This window comes from Bos grunniens, chromosome 2 (genome assembly GCF_055505025.1).
Source record: "Bos grunniens cultivar Pamir isolate PY7600 chromosome 2, Bosgru_T2T1.0, whole genome shotgun sequence".
Classification (NCBI taxonomy): domain Eukaryota; kingdom Metazoa; phylum Chordata; class Mammalia; order Artiodactyla; family Bovidae; genus Bos; species Bos grunniens.
The window spans coordinates 84,718,125-84,738,521 of NC_141166.1; the positions used below are offsets into that span (position 1 = coordinate 84,718,125).

At 39.1% G+C, this 20,397-nt stretch overlaps 1 protein-coding gene across 22 annotated transcripts in view; it reads left to right on the forward strand.

Annotated features, from left to right (window-relative positions):
• Window positions 1-20,397, forward strand: part of LOC147378292 (uncharacterized) — a 720,625-nt gene that overhangs the window by 29,076 nt on the left and 671,152 nt on the right. For 5 of the 22 annotated variants that reach the window (XR_015145792.1, XM_086351929.1, XM_086351940.1 and 2 more), the window contains exon 2: window positions 9,057-9,141. The exons of 9 other annotated variants lie outside the window; for them this stretch is intronic. Coding sequence is in view for 5 of the 13 variants with exons in the window: in XM_086351929.1 (XP_086208055.1) it covers window positions 9,120-9,141 (22 nt within the window). In the remaining 8 variants the exon portion in view is untranslated. Of the gene's footprint in view, window positions 1-872; window positions 1,422-1,626; window positions 1,685-1,806; window positions 2,919-9,056; window positions 9,142-20,397 lie in introns of those variants that run through there. 8 more of the 22 variants (XR_015145785.1, XR_015145784.1, XR_015145782.1 and 5 more) reach the window with 4 other exon arrangements.

A 20,397-nucleotide genomic window follows, 5' to 3' on the forward strand; every position in this document is an offset into this window, starting at 1 on the left:
GAAAGAAAGTGAAGATCTCAATATTAGTTTGACTATTCAGAAACTTTAAGCAGAACAAGAAGGGAGTTCATTTCAGAAAGTTGAAAGACGAACATCCTGAATTCTAAGAGTCCCCAACATTATTGCTAATCACATAACCTGAAAGACTTTATTTAAAACATCACTAGAAAACTTTAATCTCTTCATAATTACACATTCAAAAGTGAACTCCTTGATAAAGAAGGAAATTTTATTTTACCTCGTTATTTTTCCAACACGGGACCAGAGTTACCTTCACTACAGAGCAATGAAGTAAGCCTTGCCTGTCATTTTTAATCAGGTTGTTTTAGGTAATTTTTGTTATGCCCCTCATTACTGAATTGTTTATCAATAGGTGCAGCAAGTGTCACTAGCTTTTCTCATCAAACCAGGTCTGACAAAGCAGCACAGTGCATGGGAAAGAGGCAGCTAGGTGAAACTAATGCCATAGATGTTTGATTCATTAGGAGCTTATTGTTAACGGGGATGTCTGATTGTAAAGGCTCAGTCAAGCAAAAGAGTGCAGAGTAATCAGTCGGATTTATAGTTTGCAGGGCTCAGAAAAAAATCAACATAAACCTTTGGATATAGCAGAAACAGAAAAATCCCCTTTGGGCAGCCCTAACCTGGAACCAGCCAAATAAGGTCATGCTACATGAAGGTTTCCTGTTAGGTGATGGGAGATAGAGGCGGATTAGAGCCACATGGCACGGCCTATCATACCTTCTGACTTAAGATAACAAAGCCAAGCTTTGTGCTTAGCTGTTTTTGACTGACATCATCAATTTTATTTTATGTTGGTCACCTCCGGTAACAGGAAAAAATGGCCTAGGGTTGATAACACATGGTTTTTTTTTTTTTTTTTTTTTAGTATTAAGATGCCTAGAAGCTAGTTTTGTGCTGTTAAAAATTTCAAAGAATTAGTAGCTTACTCTTCTATCACCCATCCTCCAGCAACTGTTAGCACCCCTCCCCCTTGTTTTCAGTTTGTACCTTGCAAATGAGAGGCAGCCTTATTCAGAACCAGATGTAAGGCTCCTAGAGAATGAGCATAAGCTGGTGTACTTTAAGCCTAATGGGAAGTTTTATATGCAAGGGCCTTGAACTGATTAGTATAATTCCCTCTTTAATACAGCTGTCCCTCCAGATTAAGGTAAACCAAATGTTGCAATCAGAGATTAGTGTACCTTGCCAGTTATTAACATCCCCGGTGCTCAGCAAGCACGTCAGACGCTAATGCTGTGTATTTATTTGCCACTTCCCCACTGTAACTTGAACTTCGGCACCTGTCAAAGCATTCCAGTGAAGAGACGGGCATTATTGGAAAGCAAAAGTTTTATACCTGTACACCTGTTTTGTTTTGTCACAGCTTAGATTTTCTTCTGGCGTGCCAAGACTGCCAGGTGCTTTAATCTGCTACTTTTCTGGTTTTGTAAAGAAAGACTTTGTGTGCTAAATCGCATTTGTTACTTGCATATGCCTGCTTTTATGCCATGGAAGAGCTGCTCACCTAAACTGGGAGCATGCGTGTGTCTGTGCATGTGCCTATGTGTGTATGTATGTTTTCTTTTACAAAAGAGTAAATGGATGAGGTTTTCTTTCCCCCAGAAAACACACACCTATGTCTTCTGTGCGTCTCAGCTTCTGCAGAGTCTTAAGTCACAAGGTGGGTCTTACAGCTGTAATATATTTGGCAGGATATCCTGCTTTCTTGCAACGCAGATGTCAAGAAAGACAAAGTCCTGGCTATCTCAGAAAGATCTGGCTATGTTTTTTTTCCCTCTTCAGCTTCCACCGGGGCTCGCTTGGACTCCAGGGCCAAGAATATGCAGTAAACACACTGGAGAAGATTGGACCTTACCCGGCTTGTGTTTTGGATAATGTTAGTCCAGGCACAGTGCTCCCTGAGCCTTTTTACATCAGTGTGGCAGATGGGCCAGCAACTAAGAGAAAATAGTGGAAAATTTGAGGAAGAGGCCCCACACTTGTCAAATAAATGTGATTTTTATCAGCATCACTTATTATTACTCAGAGATTGAGAATCAAAAAGTGCTTTCTGTGAAAAAGGCATAGTTTGCTGAAAACCACTAGGGTCATCTTGGGGTCTGAATTTTTTTTCATATGTGAGTTTAAAGTATGTAGCTATATGCTCTTACAGAGCAGTCACCTTACGCCAGCAGCCAGGGGGCAACCCCAGTCACTCCCTTGTCCCCCAAAACTTTGTCACAGGACTGGAAAGAGCCACAGCTCTCTAGCTAACCTGTGACACTGGAAGCAGTTACTGGTTCAGGGTGTTATCAGCACTGGGGGAACATTTCTCTTGCTTGCCCTCCTCTCTCCCAACTCCATCTTGGTGTTTGCACATTGATTGCCAGGTGCAGAGTTTCTACATATTATAGCTTAATTGCAGATTTTTAAAAAAGACAAAAATATGTTCATATCTTAGGAATTATGTCTTGCAGCCTACTAAATATGCTAATGCAGCACTAAGCAGGGATAAAGTTCTTGCCATACCCCCCAACAGTTGTGTGGAGCCCGCTGCCAAGTGATTGTTAATTGTGAAGCACAAGCAGGCTTTGCAATCCATCTTAATTGTCATACTTACTTCAGGTTTCGTGATAAGGCTCGATGTTCTGTTTAAAGTGACAATGTTGACAAGGGGAAAGGGTGTGGGCCTGAGCCTGTGGTTCTGAAGGGGTTGCGTGCTCTGACCTGCCAAAGGTTGATATGGACGGTCTGCGAGGGGATTTTAGTTGTCATGGGGTCCCCAGGCGGTTGAATGGAGAGACTGTCTGTCCTGCTTTTTCCTGTTAGGATCCTGACACGTGGAGCATTGATGAACTCAGCACAACGTTGAATGGGAGCTTTTTGGCAGCTGAGACACTGGGGCTAAGCTGCAGGTCAGAGATAACACCAGTGCGGATCTCCTTCTGCACACAGTTACTGCGTGCTTTCTTCCCTCCTGAGTGCAGGAAATGGCTCATGTTAAATATGCTCACTTTTCAGTTTTCCTTTCTTCTAAAATGGAGCTTGACAGATTGGACTTTTCAGCTCCCCCTTTTTTCACCACCTCTTGCTTTCTACCTCAGAAATACTCTTCAGGAAACAGGAGTTAATCTTGGTGAGGAAACGATAAGGTGATGCTTGATTTTCAGGGGAAAGCAGAAGGATATGGCTGCCTTGCTGCCGCACGTAAACTTCTAACTCCCCACCTTTGAGGCTCTTCCCTTCACATCTCTTCAGTACAGAGCAGAAGATAAACAGCGTGAAGAGCCTACTATCCAGACAGATGTAAACGAGCCCTACATGGCTTTTAGCAGCATTAGAGAACAGGAAGGACACACTGGGAAGGGAATGCTGACTCTTAAAGAGTGCCCATGTGGCCCTCTGCCTGAAGGGTGCATCGCTGCTGACCAAAATGCTTCTGCATCATTTTACATGCAGCTGAGTTGTGCAGGTTTCTGAGATGTGGAGAACAAAGGGAAACTGGTAACAAGAGCTACTTTAATAATCTTTTGCCAGCATGCAGTATTCACAAAAGTGATGTAAAGAAGTGCTATCTAGTTTTAGTGTCACCCCTAAACTAGGACTGTCAAAGCTCTGTTTCGAGAAAGGGTATTTGAAATTGATTCTTGTGTGGTATTGATTAGTGACTGTGAAACTAATAAAAACTAATACATTGAAACCACCCCCAAACCAAGTCAGAATTTGACTTGGGGCACATGTGTATGGTCAATGAAGTCTGAATGTTTCCTTTTCTCTCGGATGAGTACTCAATGCCTTTAAAGCAAAGGGAAGTGTGTGAGAATGTGTGTCTATGTGCGTATGCGTACACATAGGTAGAGGAAATAGGATGGGGAAAGGGAGATGGGATAGAGAGCTGGGCATGGGAATGGAGAAAGCTTTCTGGTCGATGTTCATTATGCATCAGAGAAAAAAGGGCTGTGGGTGGAAGTGAGAGTAACAGTAGAGTCCTAGGGCTAACAGCTTGGAGCAAGCAGGGTGATGTTGCCCTTTGATCTTTGTCACTTCTCACCAACCCTGTGCACCCTTTTTGTCTCATGCGGGCATCGAGCAAAACTGAGAGAGAGAAAGAAAATGAGTGAGTGAGATATATAAGAGCCAAATATGGTGAGTTATAAACCCTGAGGAGAATAATTTAGGTTTGGAACTCCTTCAGAATTTGCTCTGATGCAAGGTGGTGGCACTAAGCCTCCCATAATAAGACAACTTTCCACTCCTTTCCATCCAATTGTACTATGTTGCCTTTTTTGAATGACTGGGACTAGATTATTCTTGGACTTACTCTAAACACTTTCCTGGCTACTGTTGTCGGGGGCCTTCCAAGGACCCTTGAATTTCCCCAAATTTAACTTTAGAGAGAGTAGAAGAACTGGACGTTCTCAGGAACCCAAAGAAATAGTGGATGTGAAACGTTCAGTACAGTTGGCAACACGTAGGAGGTGCTGGGTACATCCTCACTATTCCTCTGAAGAAGGAAGCCAGGTGAATTTCTTGTCAAATGCTTCCTTTTGCTGTGTCTTCAATTGTAGCAATGCATGAGGAATGGGAGAGCCTGGAAGGGGCTCCTCTTCTGAATGGAAAGTTTAGGTCTGGTTCTGTTTTCTGTCTGCTTGGTCCGGATGCAGTGTGAAAATTTGAATTAATCCAAACCATTTTAATCCTGGGCTTCCCAGGTGGCACAGTGGTGGAATGTGCCTAAAATGCAGGGGTACAAGAGATGCAGGTTTGAGCCCTCGGTTGTGAGGATCCCTGGAGTAGGAAATGGCAACCCACTCCACTATTCTTGTCTGGAAAATCCCATGGACAGAGGAGCCTGGCAGGCTACAGTCCATGGGGCTACAAAGAGTCAGCTGCGACTGAGCACAAACACATTTTAATCCTAGATTTACCTAGTTGATTGACATTGTTGTGAGGTCAAAGGGAAACAGATACCTATGTAATGTGATTTCAAGAGCCTGAAAAACCCCATGTCCTCCAAGTGTCTCTCTGATTAACCATGGCACATGTTAACATTCCAGATATTTCTGCTGGTAGAGCAATTTCTTTGAGTGAGAGCATGTTTTCTTGATATTCCTCTTATGGTACAATTATGGTACTTGAGAGCGGTCACCTTTTGTTATGTGGATACTGTTCCTTCTTATTAACTATCCCTGTGACAACTAGGTACTTCCCTAGTAGCTCAGTTGGTAAAGAATCTGCCTGCAAGGCAGTAGACCCGGGTTCGATCTCTGGGTTGGAAAGTACCCTGGAGAAGGAAATGACAACTAGAAAGAGAAACTGGTTACCAATGACAGCCTTGTTAAGAGTAATACAACTCCTTGACCGCAGCTGGTAAAGAATCCGCCTGCAATGTGGGAGACCTGGGTTTGATCCCTGGGTTGGAAGATCCCCTGGAGAAGGGAAAGGCTACCCACTCCAGTATTCTGGCCTGGAGAATTCCGTGGACTATATAGTCCAGGGGGTGGCAAAGAGTCGGACACGACTGAGCAACTTTCACTTTCACTTTGACCACAGAATGGATCAAGGAAGTTACTAGATTGGGGTTGTATTCCACCAGATAATTTTGGATCAAGATGTATAGATACTAGGAAAGCTTCTAGTCAGCTGTGTGCAACAAACAGAGCTTAATTTTGGGTCCTTTCTTTCTTTTTGGCAAGACCTTTCATTTCCAATGACCCTGCAAGTGAAACTGCCTGTTTCCATGTTGTCATGGACTGCCTGAAATCCTTCACCTTATGGATGGTAGGTTAGGAATTCTCAAACAATTTTCTACTCCAGAATGTATGTTCACACATTGTACACTTGCATGGGTATGCCTTGATTGTGGTACAACAGGCAGTTTATTTCAACATTTACTTTAAACATGTCTCCTCTTCCTGACATTCTTCAGTGTCCCCTTGGGAAGGCATACTCCTTAACCTTTGTTCATGTTCCCCGTCTTCACATCTCATCACTGTGTAAGAGCTGTTGCCTAAATGATATTCTAAGTATATAGATGCTTTCTTTTTTTTTTCACATTGTGTGCTTTTGCTCTTTCTCTAAGAATGTCACTCCCTTGTAAGTATGTGTAGTATGTATGTGTATATGTTGTATGCATATGTGTATTTATGCATACATCCCATATATATACACACACATATATATATACACACTTTTTAAAAAGAAATAAGTCCATCCTAGTACTTTGCAGTAGGTTTAGTTGAATGGATGCTTTAAACAATGAAGATTGTTAAAGTCACCAATATCCCTTCTCTTATTTGGCTATATAGAATTGTCCCTTGGGAACTACAAGGGATTGGTTCCAGGACCCCCCTACCCCCACCAAAAAAAAAATAAAAATAAAAAACTCCAAGGATACTCTTGTCTCTTACACAAAACATGCAGTACAATGAATACAGTTGGCCCTCCTAATCCATGGATGTAAAACTCACAAATATGGAGGGCTAACTGTAATCTTAATCGTTTATTTTTTCTTTATGTCTCACATGATTTTACCCTTGGCTTCTTTCTTGGTTTAAGAAATATGCATATTATTTTCTTTCTGACTGTACTAGTCTTACATACTTACTGTGGAATGTTTGGAAATACTGAAAACTGTGGGTGAGAGTAAACTCAACCAAAGTCCCACCACCTAGAGTAAACCATTATTACAATTTGGTTGTGTTTTTCTACCTCTTGGCTTGTTGTTTTAGGTATTGAGAATGTCACTCTATAATTAAGTTATTATTCTTCTTTCCTTTTCAGACTTTCAACTCTTCAAGTTCTCTTCATGCCTTTTATGTTGACGGGTCCCAAGTGGGACCAATATAATACTTTAGTATCTAAAGCTAGATCTGACTTGTATTCTGGGAAGGTTAGCTCACAGCCTCCACAATCTATATTTTGAGTTTCTTAATATGCATTTTCCTGCTCTGAATCAGTGATTTATTTTTTGATCTTTGTTAATACTTCTTTTCAAGCTTGAAACAAAAGAAATTATCTAAAAATAACCAAAGACTATTATCCAGGACTTTAAAGGAGCATGAGCCAGTAGGTTGACACCTTTGATCCTTAGGTAAAAAGTTACAGTTCTTTTGTAGGCTTTCTGGAAAAGGAGGAAGTAGGGGCAAATTACATAGTTGATGCTATTTTATGCATGAAGGAACATACTTTTGACAGCTAGTAAACAAGTTTCCAGCATTTCTTTTTGGTATAGTAGCTCATTTACTTAACATTTATTTATTGAGCTAACCCCTACTATGTGGCAGGCACTGTTCTAAACATGAGGATTCGGTAGTAAATAAAAAGAGCAAAACTCATCCTTGTGGGAGCTTACTACTTAAAAATAAAGTAGCTAAACTTTTTAACTTCCTACTTAAATTCCCACTTAACGAAGTAATTGCGTTCCATTTCCTAAATTCTGAGTCAGTTTTGAAGCATGTGGGGAAAGAGCTCTATTATTGCGATGTTATTATATCAAATAATGTCTTTCCTTCCAGAGCCCTTTCTCACTCACTACTCTCCAAGTCCCAATTTTTCAGTGGCAGAAAGGCAAACAATGCAGTGGCAAAGACCAATTTTGATGAATTAAAATAAATGTCCTCAGTTTTAACATTGGTTGTTTCATTGAGGCTGGAGATTGAAAGCAAACAGGAAAGGTAGTAGTGTTTTTTTTTTTTTTTTAAACAACTATTTTGAAGAGTAAATATGGGATACAAAATTAGGAGATGTCCTTTACTTTCAGATGCATACGTGTGTGCTCAGTCACTTCAGTTGTGTCCAACTCTTTGTGATCGTATGGACTGTAGCCCACCAGGCTCCTCTGTCCAGGGATTCTCCAGGCAAGAATACTGGAGTGGCTGCCATTTCCTTCTCCAGGGGATCTTCCCAACCCAGGGACTGAATCTGTGTCTCCTGTATAACTTGCATTGCAGGCAGATTCTTTACCTGCTAAGTACCGGGGAAACTAGCTGAACAATTTTCAGATAGAGCTGAACAATTTTGCATTTGAGACTATGGATTTTGCCACTAAGTTAAAATTGAATGCTAGTGGAAAATAACTTTCAGTAGCTAAGCAGAGAAATAATGTATGAGGCAGAAAGACATAGGCTAAAATCTTATTTAGTTCAAATATGTAATCCAGGGAGGCTCTACAGAATGTGAATAAAGTACGTAGAAATTATGAAACCAAGTTATCTCGGTGGTTTTATTACCCACTTGTTTCAGTTTGAGTGTATTTTAGGTAGTTTGTCAATCAAACATCAAGAGAGATGTATTTTACAGATAGAATTGGAGAAGTTTTTTTTTTTTTATCAGAATTCAGGATATGCCTTAGGCAGTTAGATTTTAAGAAATATTGAGAGTCTAAATGGATGCTACATGAGAAATTATCCTGGATTCTTGAGTTTGTGTGTAAGAATGGAGTCTTTGTTACTTTTTTTAGAGGTTGATGAAAAAAGTATGTGTTATAACTCAACCGAGAAAAGAAGAGTGTGTATTGGAGACAATCTATGGGACAGAATATAGCCTCTGACTAGTGGCTGAAGACACAAATTGTTAGCTGGAAGCATTGATCAAATTATTCACAAATGCTGGAAAGCTCAAAAGAAGAAAGGAAAGAAAAGAAAGGAGTAGGGAAGGAAAAAAAGGTGAAGAAAGAGAAAGAAAAGCAAATAAACCAGAGAAAACTACAATGGATTATATTACAGTCTATTCTGGGTTTTGAAACTAGCTTGTCACTGAAGAAAAATGACATTCTTTAGGCCAGGTTGTATAATTTACAACTATGATTATTTGGTTATAGCATAATCTAGGAATAAAGAATATAATAACATTATGTTTACTAGAAAATATAGGAAATCCTTTCTAGCTTAAGTGGTACTTTGTGAAGAAAGATGCAAAGACTCCAAGTTTATCTTTTAATCTGGTTTTCATCCCTTTTTTAGCATGTTATGCTTAGTTAAAAAGAAAGTAAACTACAACTAACCATTGATTGAGTTTCAAATCCACATTTTTTCCTTTTATTTCTCCACTAGATCTATCCTTGTCATTTCTCAAAACCTTTCAAGATCTACCTGTTTATTGAAAGTTTTCCTTCTATGAGAGGAGATACCTATAGAGGTATGTATTATTATGGTCATGAGCTTTGTCTTTCTTGACATGTAAGGAGCAGAGATAGTGTCTTCATATTTGGAAAATATGTACAGAACACACAGCATGGTATGCTGCATCCACACTTTGTCCAATAAATATTAATTGATTTTTGGTGAAAAGGCATGTCACTAATAAGAACCTCCTGCTAGTGCTGGGCTTTCAGAGGCCTGAAAGTTCTGTGAGCCAGAATGATGCCCCAATGGGATAAGTGAAGAGATAGTATTTCTTTTTAAAAGCAGTATCACTGGTGGATTTAGTATGATATATACATTTATGTATTGATTATTTTGGAGTTTCTTAATTCAGAAAATTCAAAACAAGTGAAAATATAGATTGTATACTATATATACACAGCATATATAGTGTGTGTATATACATAAATATGGGGGCTTCCCTGGTGGCTCAGCGGTAAAGAATCTGCTTGCACTGTGGGAGATACAGGAGACACAGGTTCAGTTCCTGAATTGGGGAGATCCCCTGCGAAAGGGCATGGCAACCGACTCCAGTACTTGCCAGCAAAATCCCATGGACAGAGGAGTCTGGCGGGATATAGTCCGTGGGGTTGCAAAGAGTGGGTCATAACTGAGGTGACTGAGCATGTACATACATAAATATACACACAGAATATGTGCATACTGGGCAATATAAAATTTTAAATAAATGAAAAGATAGCATTTCTCCTTTAAGAAGAATAAATCTATTTGGGCAAAAGGAATGAAAAATTTTAAAATTGTTTGTGTTCAGCCTTCATTAATCACTAAATATTCATAAAATATCTACTAAATACAAAGATGTCACCAATATATTCATTATATTCAGCTTTTAATCCGATGGGTTAAAGATAACCACACACAAAGTAGATTGTTATTTTTACAAGGGAGTCAAAGAATACTGAAATAAGAATAGCCAAAGTGTCTAACATTGAAGAATCTTTATTATGTATCAGGATTTATGATATATTTTAGGGCTTCCCTGATGTCTCAGATGGTAAAGAATGTGCCTGCAATGCTGGAGACCTGGGTTTGATCCTTGAGTCTGGAAGATCCATTGGAGAATGAAATTGCTACCTATCTTCAGTATTCTTGCCAGGAGAATTCCTTGGACAGAGGAGTCTGTCAGGTTAGAGTCCATGGGGTCACAAAGAGTTGGACACGACTGAGCCACTACACTTTCACTTTAAGTATGTCATCTCAATCCTTAGGCCAACTTTATGAGTTATAGGGGCTCTTACTTCCTCCTGCCCCTCATTAACTTTCCAGATGAAGCGGTACAAAACTATACTTGTTAGTAAGTTACCCAAAGGCACACAGCTAAGACGAGGCAGAGGGAGGTAGGCCTGTGAGCTGAGGGTCTGACCCTAGAGCTGAGATGTCAGCCTTTTTACTCCATTACCTCCTAGGGAGTGGGGAAAGAGGAGTCACCTCTGACTGGGGAGGGGTCAAAAATGGTTTTTTGAAAAGAGGCCTTTTGATCTGAGTCTTAAAGGATTGGTTGGATTGTGAGGCAAGAGGAACTATAAAGAGGGAATGCCAGTTAGGGAACAGTCATGGAGAGGGCAGAGCTCAGGTTTAGGTAGCACAGAGTTCAATGGGGCATCAGGATATGCCAAGGATGCAGTTGGGAAGTGGGGCAGTTGGAGGCTGAAAAGGAGAGGAAGGCCAAGGAATCTGGGCTAAATCCAAAAGCAAAAATAGAGTAACAGATTCATAATAAAAACTGAAAGAATGGTTATTAATAAGGAGTAATCATTATGTAGAGAGTTTCAATCAGCAAAACTTTCTTAGAGGAATTGGATTTTAAGCTAGGATTTGAAGTTGATGGGAGTGGAGTAGCAAAGCATGCTGCTGCTGCTGCTAAGTCACTTCAGTCATGTCCGACTCTGTGCGACCCCATAGACGGCAGCCCAACAGGCTCCCCCGTCCCTGGGATTCTCCAGGCAAGAACACTGGAGTGGGTTGCCATTTCCTTCTCCAATGCATGAAAGTGAAAAGTGAAAGTGAAGTCGCTCAGTCGTGTCCGACTCTTAGAGACCCCATGGACTGCAACCCACCAGGCTCCTCCGCCCATGGGATTTTCCAGGCTAGCCACTTAGAATATTGTGACTTAAATATAATTCTAGAGCATAAGAAAAATGAAGAAATCCAATACAAGTCCATTTTTCATGGTTTCAAGGACTGCTGATGGACAAAGCTGAATAGGTGAATTTCCACCTCTCACACCTAAGAGAGAAGGAATAGAACTATTCCTCCCAATCAGCTCCATCTCAGTTAATTAATGGCTTACCATATACTCAGCTGTTCAAGTAAAGAACATGATGGTAATCTTTGATCCCCTTTCTTCATTTGACTCTAAAATATATTCTAAGTCTTTCCTGCTTTGAAATATTACATCCCTGACTATTTTTTCCCATCATTTGTTAAGAAGCAGGCCAGTCTCTCCAGGAGGATTTTGGCTCTAGAGAACAGGACTTGCTTTGTCTTATCCAGTACTGCAAACTCTGTGCCCAGCAAAGTGCTTTGACTGTAGTTGCTCAATAAATATTTGTTAAATGGATGAAGAATAAAAAGAATGGAAGTGAGGATGGCTTGAGTAATGGGTAGAACTTATGTTTTATCCAATAAATGAATTAAGTTGTGTAATCAATTATGTGGATTAAAAAAAAAGTGTATTCTATTTCAACAGTTAACCAAATTGTTTTCTTCTGTGCATACCAGCTTATTGATGGTGGGTAGGTAGACTGAAAGCCTTTTGTGTTGCAGGGGGAAAACAAGCTTGAGATTTAAAGGGGGAAAAAAGGTCTGAATTAATCCATAGGGTGGGTGAGAACTCAGCCAGAACACTGTCTGGAATCCAGACAATTCAGTGACAGAAACACTCACAGTATAAGTGTTGGGGAGGTCAGATGAGATGGGTCTGTGACATGTGCAATCGCTCCTGATGTGTTTGATTTTTTGACACCATTTCATAGTGACATTTAAATTTGAATGGGAAATGACCTCCTTGTTCCCAGTTCCTTTCCTAGCCAGTGTAGGGTTGCTCCTTCAACACATACTGGTATGTTTTGTCCAGTATAGTTCTCCAGTATCTCTACAGACCACATTTATGAATGTATTTTCTAGTAGAAATACTGATTTCAAGACAGAGAAAAGGTTGTTGGAGCTATTTATTTTTCACTTTTAAAAGAAGGAATACCTTCCTGGCAAATAAGCAAGTAAAAGAGCAAGCAGTCTCCGCAGCTTTCTTGGAAGGAGTCAGCCACTGCAGGTATGGGCGAATTCTTTTGGCCAGCGTTAGGTTCCCTGGGCTTTTCTCACACTTGTGTTGGCACAGGTGGTGGAGTTTATTATTAGTGGTGTGTCCTACAAGCCATTCATTCATGGAATATGGCCCTGGGAGAGGAATCTTCATGTGAAAATAAAATTGTCATTGTTTTTCATTGGCTTAGGAGGCATCTCCCATAATGAAATAATATCCCTAAATATAGAAAGACCTCAATTTAGGAGAAAAGAAAAAAAGGTGAGGAAAAAGAGAGAGAGAGAGAGGAGAGATGTCCTCTGTGGAATCAGTGTGGCACTGAGGAATTCAGATTTTGTTTTGTGCAATGCTAGTTGCCTTGCCAGTCTCAAGCTGGCACTGTGGGCTTGCTGTAGCTGCTGAGCCTGAGCTTAGGAGAGGAGACAGTGTGCTTCGGTTTTACTGCTCAGCCTCACCATGCATCTCAATATGTTTTTGATTTTTGTATTTTAAAAATAAGGTGAATGATCTCAAAAGGAAATCATTACGGGTGATTTTATTCTTTGCTTTTTCTAATGGACAATTAAAAAGCAATCCTGGTCCAATTCCAGAGATTTTCTCATTTCTCAGTTCAACTGTAATTTAGGCACATACAGTAGTGCAATGGTATTATTAGATATTATCATGTTTATTTTATTCATGAAAATGTGTGACACACCTTATTTGTATTCTTTTGGAGGAAATGTCCTGGAATGGGTTTTGTCCTAGTTCCTTTCTGTGCCTCTCATAAGGTGTGTGTTGGAATTCAAGTTCTTAAGAATAACATTTCTTTTTTTCCCGGGAAAGCATAATGATTTTGAGCTTTGAGGTGTTTCAATGGGCTATTGTTGCTTGTTTTTTTTTTTTTTTCAAACAATGTTCCAGCCCACTAAGTTCAACTGTGACACACTCTCTACCTCCAATGGCAGATATTTATATTTCAACTTAAATAAAACTATAATTAATTTTCTTTTGAAAAACATTTTGGAATTTTGCTTTTTCAAGATCTATGAGGTAATTGGAGATACCCCAGGCTATCACAAAACCAGGGCTGGGAATCACTGCTTTAATGATTAGCAGTTTGTAAGCCTTCAAAAAATATTAAAACCAGGATACATTGTCTAATTTCTGGTGGGTGGATTTTTAGTGTAATTTAATGTGTTAACAAATGCTTAGAGAAGAGGTTGTGGATCCAGAAAGATGGCTTTTGCAGAAGGCTTTTATACAAATTAATTCAAAGAATAACAGGAACGGTTGTGTATTGGGGTAGAAGGAATAAGGTGCCTCAATTAAATGATAGAGAAATCTTGAGGAAAAAATTTGTCTTACATCAATCCTATTTTAACAATAAAATTCTCATTATGGAAATCAATAATCCTGTAATAAATGCATAACTTTGAAAGATTCTTTTATTAATATTTTTATATGATTGACTGTGCACCAGATATTGAAACCAAATACTGTTTTTCTTTACTTTAAGAATGACAAAGTTCTATCCTATGTCTCTAAAGTGTTAGTCACTCAGTTGTGTCCGGCTCTTTGCAGCCTCATGGACTGTAGCCCACCAGGAATTCTCTCAGGCAAGGATACTGGAGTGGGTAGTAATTCTCTTTTCCAGGGGATCTTTCTGACCCAGGGATCTTACACATAGATTCTTTACTGTCTGAGCCACCAAGGAAGCTCCTTATGTCTCTAAAGAGAATCTTAAATTAGAAGGATCGAAAGAATAATTTGCAAATAAATTCACCTGCTGAATTTGTGCCTGAACTTACTGTATTTACCTAATTCATTTTTGGCTTTTGCTTAACTCGAGCCATGGTGACACACTGAGAAATGAGTGCCAAGTTCTCCCCGGTTGCTGGAACATTTGTACAAGGCAGTGGTGAATAAGTAAGGGTAGTGTAAGCCCCAGGGTTTGGGTTCCACTCAGTAGGGGGTCTTAGGCAATGCCTGAAGAGCCATTGTGTGGTCTGGCTAATTGGTACTGCTAGCCTATTGTTATTTCATGGATCCAGGAAGGCGGTTTTGGTCCCTTTCCACATACAGAGTTGAGCCCAACATACCAATAGTCCTGTACTGAGAGAGTTCAGGATCTATCAATTTTATGCTAAAACCTAGATAGGCTTTGTGGTTTTTAGAGATGGATTAAGGATGTTTTTGTAGTGTTCATAGACATATGATTCACAGACCTACAGTGGTATAGGCAGTTTGAAAAAGATTTGAGTAAGGAAACAGGTAGACTGAGAGAGGATGTGTCTCTGAAAAGACTTCTGTTTTGTCTTTTGGCCCAGACGTCTGCTTTAGGCTTCCTTTTACCTGGTGTTACTGCAGGAAATTTGCATTCCAAAGGGTAGGTGAGGCTGCCTTCCTGCTTCTGAAACCTCTAGAAGGTGTTCTGACCTAAGAGGTGTTTTTGCAACTTTTTTCCAGGAGATACCTCTATCACCTGATTAATACAGTTCTATCTGGTTAACACTTCAGTAGTCTTGCATACTTTTCCTTTTAACTTTTTCTGAAGAAAAAGGGTCACTACTTGCTTCTTTTGCCACTTTATTTATTTATTTTTTAACTGAAAGACCTACTTATTTTTAAAGAGGATGTCCGTTGTTGTTTAGTTGTTAAGTCGTGTCCGACTTCTTGGGACCTGTGGACTGTAGCCCACCAGGCTCCTCTGTCCATGAGATTTCCCAGGCAAGGATACTGGAGTAGGTTGCCATTTCCCTTTTACAGGGAATCTTCCCTACCCAGGGATTGAACCCATGTTTATTGCTTGGCAGGAGAATTCTTTACTCCTGAGCCACTTGGGAAGCCCAAAGAGGGGATATCTATGATATCTAAATGGGCTTCTCTTGTGGCTCAGCTGGTAAACAATCTGCCGGCAATGCAGGAGACCTGGGTTTGATTCCTGGGTTGGGAAGATCCCCTGAAGAAGGGAAAGGATACCCACTCCAGTATTCTGACCTGGAATTCCACGGACTGTATAGTTGCAGAAGGTCGCAAAGAGTCTGAGTTCCTGAAGGTCCCAGCCTCAGTTTTTCTTACTGTATTTAAATTTTCTTTCATGTAGTTTGCCTCTTAGCTATCTCTTATTTGTTTATTTTTATTTCTATCTCACATTTTAGGACTTGCTTGGAGTGTAAAATGTTTTTCAAACTTGGGAGAACAAAATGAGATAAGTTCATGGAAACTAGCCCCTTCTTTCTTATTCCAGAATTCCTTAGAAGGGAGCAGTGGAAGCTTTGGGGTCTGTCCCACTCTTCTTTGGACTACTTAGGCTTTCAGTCCGTGGATCAGTTCCTCGGCACCAGATGCCAGTAGTACGAAGGTCGAAGGTTTGATCCTCACTTGGGCTTGTTTGCTGTGTATTTGTCCGTTAGGCTATATGGAGATTCAGTATAGTCACTATAGAATTATTGGTCTTAAAGGAGATCGGTGAGCACATAAGTGACTAGATGAAAATCCAGTCCCATTCCTGGAAAAATAAAGCCTGTGCCCTACTATCATGTTTGCATTTGGACAGAATGTGCCACTTAAAATGTGAGCTTGTTATTCAACCTCCCTGCATCTCTGTTTCCTCATCTGTAGAATGGAGATAAGATTTGCTCCCTTTCTACCTCACCAGGATCTGTGGAGATTAGATAATGGCTGTACAATTTTTATACAAAGGTATAAACTTTATTTTAAACAAGGAGATTGGCAAACAAATACAAACATATTTTAAGGACCCCCCCCCCAAAAAAAAGTGTATTGCCTAATAATATTTGAATTGGGATCAGTAGTTTGCAGTTTAATCCATTCTGAACTTGGTTTAGCTGCAAAAAGTTAGGTGTGAATGTTTGACCTTCCTACTTTTTTATAAGGTAAAAAAAAGTGAACATTTATATTAATAAAAACAAAGCAGGCTTTGAATCTGAAACAGGTTTTATTTGAAAAAGAAGGTGAAGGCGAAGGTCTCTAGGAACATATGTGCCACTGAGGAATATTTGCATATATTTGATCTGCAAGCATGCTTCAGTGGTTTTCTCAGTATACCTTAGAGTTTAAGTTGCAGCAAAGAACCGGTGCCATTGCTCAGCACCATAGTTGGCTCTCTCCAGCTTTATTATGGCACACAGCGACAACTTCATTTTTAGCATTAAAAAAAAAAAAAAAAAATCCTCTTCACTTAATTCAGACAGTGACCTGCAGGCCTCATTCTGACTGAAGGAGCCATTCAGAATACTTCCAGACAAAAGCAGGGCTTTTTCCTAGCAACCAGATCAAAGCCAAATCTCCCAGAATAGTTCCCTCCCAGGTTTCCTTTGGCGCATAGGTTCACAAGGATTCTAAGGCTCGTGGTATCCAGTTCAAACTACTCTTTCAAACTGAAATGGAAAGGAAAACTCCTGAGGAATTTTCACAGACTCTGAGAACTGGCGGGCCTTAGAAGAGCACTTAATCTTGGGAGCACACGGTGGTCATTTGGAGCATCCCTAACTTTGTTATCGCCTGCATCTGCATGTACATTCTGCCGGACTCCCACAGAATGAAGTCTCTGTTTCCTTTCTGCCAGTACCTAATATCAGCTATGCCCAGGAGCCGGCTGATGAAGACTTCCTGTTTGTTTTGAGTCACTGCTAGAGTGATAAATATACTTTAGCTTTCTGCTTAGAGAGGAAAGAAACCAGCTGCCCTGAACTAAAGAGAAAAATGCAGAAATTCCACTGAATGCCCCTGTTATCATGCAGTTTCAAGGGCAGCATCAAAATGAAAACTATAAGCCTGGGCAAAGTAAATAATTTCCATATTAAAGTGTTTTGCCGCATGCATAGACCTAAGTTGTTTGTCTTTAATCATTTAGGCGAACGATGAATTTTTCACTCTTCTAAGACTAACTCAGCAATGTTTAGAAATTTTTAAAAAATGTAAACTTACACTACAGAGTAATGGTGAGCTATATAAATAAACAATTGCAGTTGTGGTTTTTTGATCTGGCCACAAACTTTTAATGCCATTTTTGCATGAACATATAATGCTTCTGGATAAACAATAATGTTTACATTATCGGTGGCATCCACTGTTGTATTGAGTCATTTACATACATGCATGATTATTTGGATATAGAGTAACCCGAGAACAAAAAGAATACTATAAAATTATTTAAAACAAGAACAACAGGAAATCCTTTGTAGCTTAAATAGCACTTAAATAAAGCTGTGGCATTTTTATGTTTTGATCTCATTTTTTGTCCTTTTATTTTGAACAGACTCTGGATTTGGTGATTAGAGTATCCTTTGAATGGAATTTATTTTTTAACAGTGAATTTAGGAAGCCTTACTGATCTGAATGTCTTGACCACAGCATTCTGACTTTTGTCTTTTTTTTTTTTTTAAAGCTCAGTTTAGACTTCTAGTAGTTATGAATTGGAAAAGACAACTTGTGTGTACTTGGAGGGTACATGAATTGCTTATTCCTCCCAATAGCTATGGTCTCTTAAAAGTTTCTAGTTGTAAAAGAAGAATTTACTAATAATCTATAGTTAGTCTCTTTGTCTAAAGAAAATGTTTAATAAATTCAAAGTAAAGTTAGCATTAACACTTTTATGCTGTCAAATTAGTGATACTGGATGGTATGCATTGGTTTTTTCACAATGTCTCTGGTCGTATTTGTAATCTGAGTCTTGAAAATGCACCAAAGTATTGTATATAAAGAAGGTTCCCCAGCATGTTGGAGTCAATGATGGGAACATTGACACAGTAGCTTCTTGGATGAGAGAATTATAGTGCTAAAGGTTTGATGGAGATGGTGTCCTTATCATTTAAAAGCTCATATTAAAAAATGCATGTGATGTTGGCAGTTTATAAAGGAGGAGAGGCATTTAGAAATGTTCAGCATATTAGTTAAAACTAAGTAAAATATACTAAATATGTTTTTATGTGTGTTTTTGCAAAAACATTCTTACTTTACTGATCCAAGGAGGTTGAGAAGAAAGCATTTTTAAATATGATGAATGAAGAAAGCCTTAAAATACTGAATCTTACATTTTCTGTGATGATGAAGACCTGTATGTATGTGAACTTAGAAGAGAATCAGAGAGTGGATAGTATTAGGAGGACAGGGAAAAATAGTGAAGCCAGGATTTCATGTGAGTAGGAAAGAAGGGTATAAAGTAAATTTATCAAATAAATGAGTTTGCAAATCTAAATTTGCTAGGGGATAATTTCAACTTCTGTACTTAAAAAAAGAGGTTACAATTCAATAGAAATACATGAGACAGTGGTTTAGGTGAGATTTTTTGGGTGAAATCTATTATTTAAAATAAATTAGAGCTCTAATGGGTGGGACCTATCACTTACCAAGTATAAAAAGGCGTGAAAAAAACCACCCTTTACCTTTTCCAGTGGTACTGAATATCAAATATCTAGTGCTGAAGTGAAACTTTTATGGTCACATTGATGCCCATGTCGAGTCACCATTCTTCTCAGCAATAGTAGTCGCTTAGACTGTTCAACCCTAGCTTTGGTTGTGACCACATTTGTGATCCAGCCTTAAGGAATGATAACTCTATAGGGATTCCACTCCCTGATAACCAGCATTATTTCCTCATGATTGAATAAGAAGATAAGAATCGCATCTTATCTTTTCATATTACACTACAATTTACAAAATGCTCTCTTTTGCAGCATCTCTCATTATTCTTGGTTGTATCTCGTTCTGGTTGAAAAATGACAGTGAGTCATCTGTCCTGGGCCAGTGGTGATGACTGCAACACCGTGGTTCCTTTAAGGGGGCAGAAATATTCCTTATGGTGCCTAACAACATTTTAGGAGTGTCTTCTTATGAAAGATATTCTTCAAATGTATTTTCAAGTATAGTAACTTGTGGCAAAGTGAAATGAAAGTGTATTCCATAGTTAACCTTGTATTTCTCTGAACTTATCATGATACCATTTTCTGATTCCAAGAGTTTGGGACAATTCTATTGAAGAAAGTGAAGTGTGGCCTTGGGAAATAGGGGCTATGGGAATAATTTGTTATCTGAATAAAGAATTTTTTTTTTTTTTAAAGAATGCGCTTATTAGAAGAAATGGGTATGGGAAGGGGGCATGTTTTTCACACCTGTTTTTCTCACCTCTGAGGTGATAAGTCCAGCCCTCACAAAATAAAATGGCAGGTTTCACACTAAACCCACCCAGGCATATCCCTATAGTCTCCTAGCCCATTTATTGTTTGAGAATAGAGAGGAAACATGAATTCTTGCATAAGCCAGTGGCTGAGAGAGGTCTCTGCCATCGTTGCTTTGCTTGCCTGTCTTTCAGATGTGTGTCATCTTCCGTATGATATGCATCGATCTCCAGGGCTTGATTTCTAATCTACTACGTCTCTAATAACTTTGGTTCTAGATCAACATCTTCTTTGTCCTATACTTGATCTTAATACTCTGTGAAATAAATGCTTAAGTTCATGATTTTTTTTTTTTTTTTTAGAGATTACAATATGGATCTGTAATTGATCACATCTTAGAGTTAATATGGGCTCTCACACAGTTTGTATATATGTCTTAGATTCTTTTGGCCACCGTTTCTATTCTGTCTTATTCACTGACACAAAGATATCTCTCGTCTCTCAAAATGGCCTATCTGATGAATTTTATAACTGGAATTAACCTCGGAGATCATGGAGGACAATGTCTAATAGCCAATTAATGGAACTCTTTATTTACCAATCCTCAGACCTGATCGTCACCATTTTTCTCCAGCTCCATAAATGTTGACCTCATTGATGTTGGTCTTGAAAAGAAAAACTACTAGGACTTATCTTTGATTCCTTATTACCTTTACTATCCCATATACAATCCATTAGTAGATCATTTTTGCTATCCTGATTATATACAATATTTCTCCAAAAGCCACCATCGCCTCTTCCTCTGATATAGTAAGAATCTGAAATTTATCTCCTTGTTGCATATTCT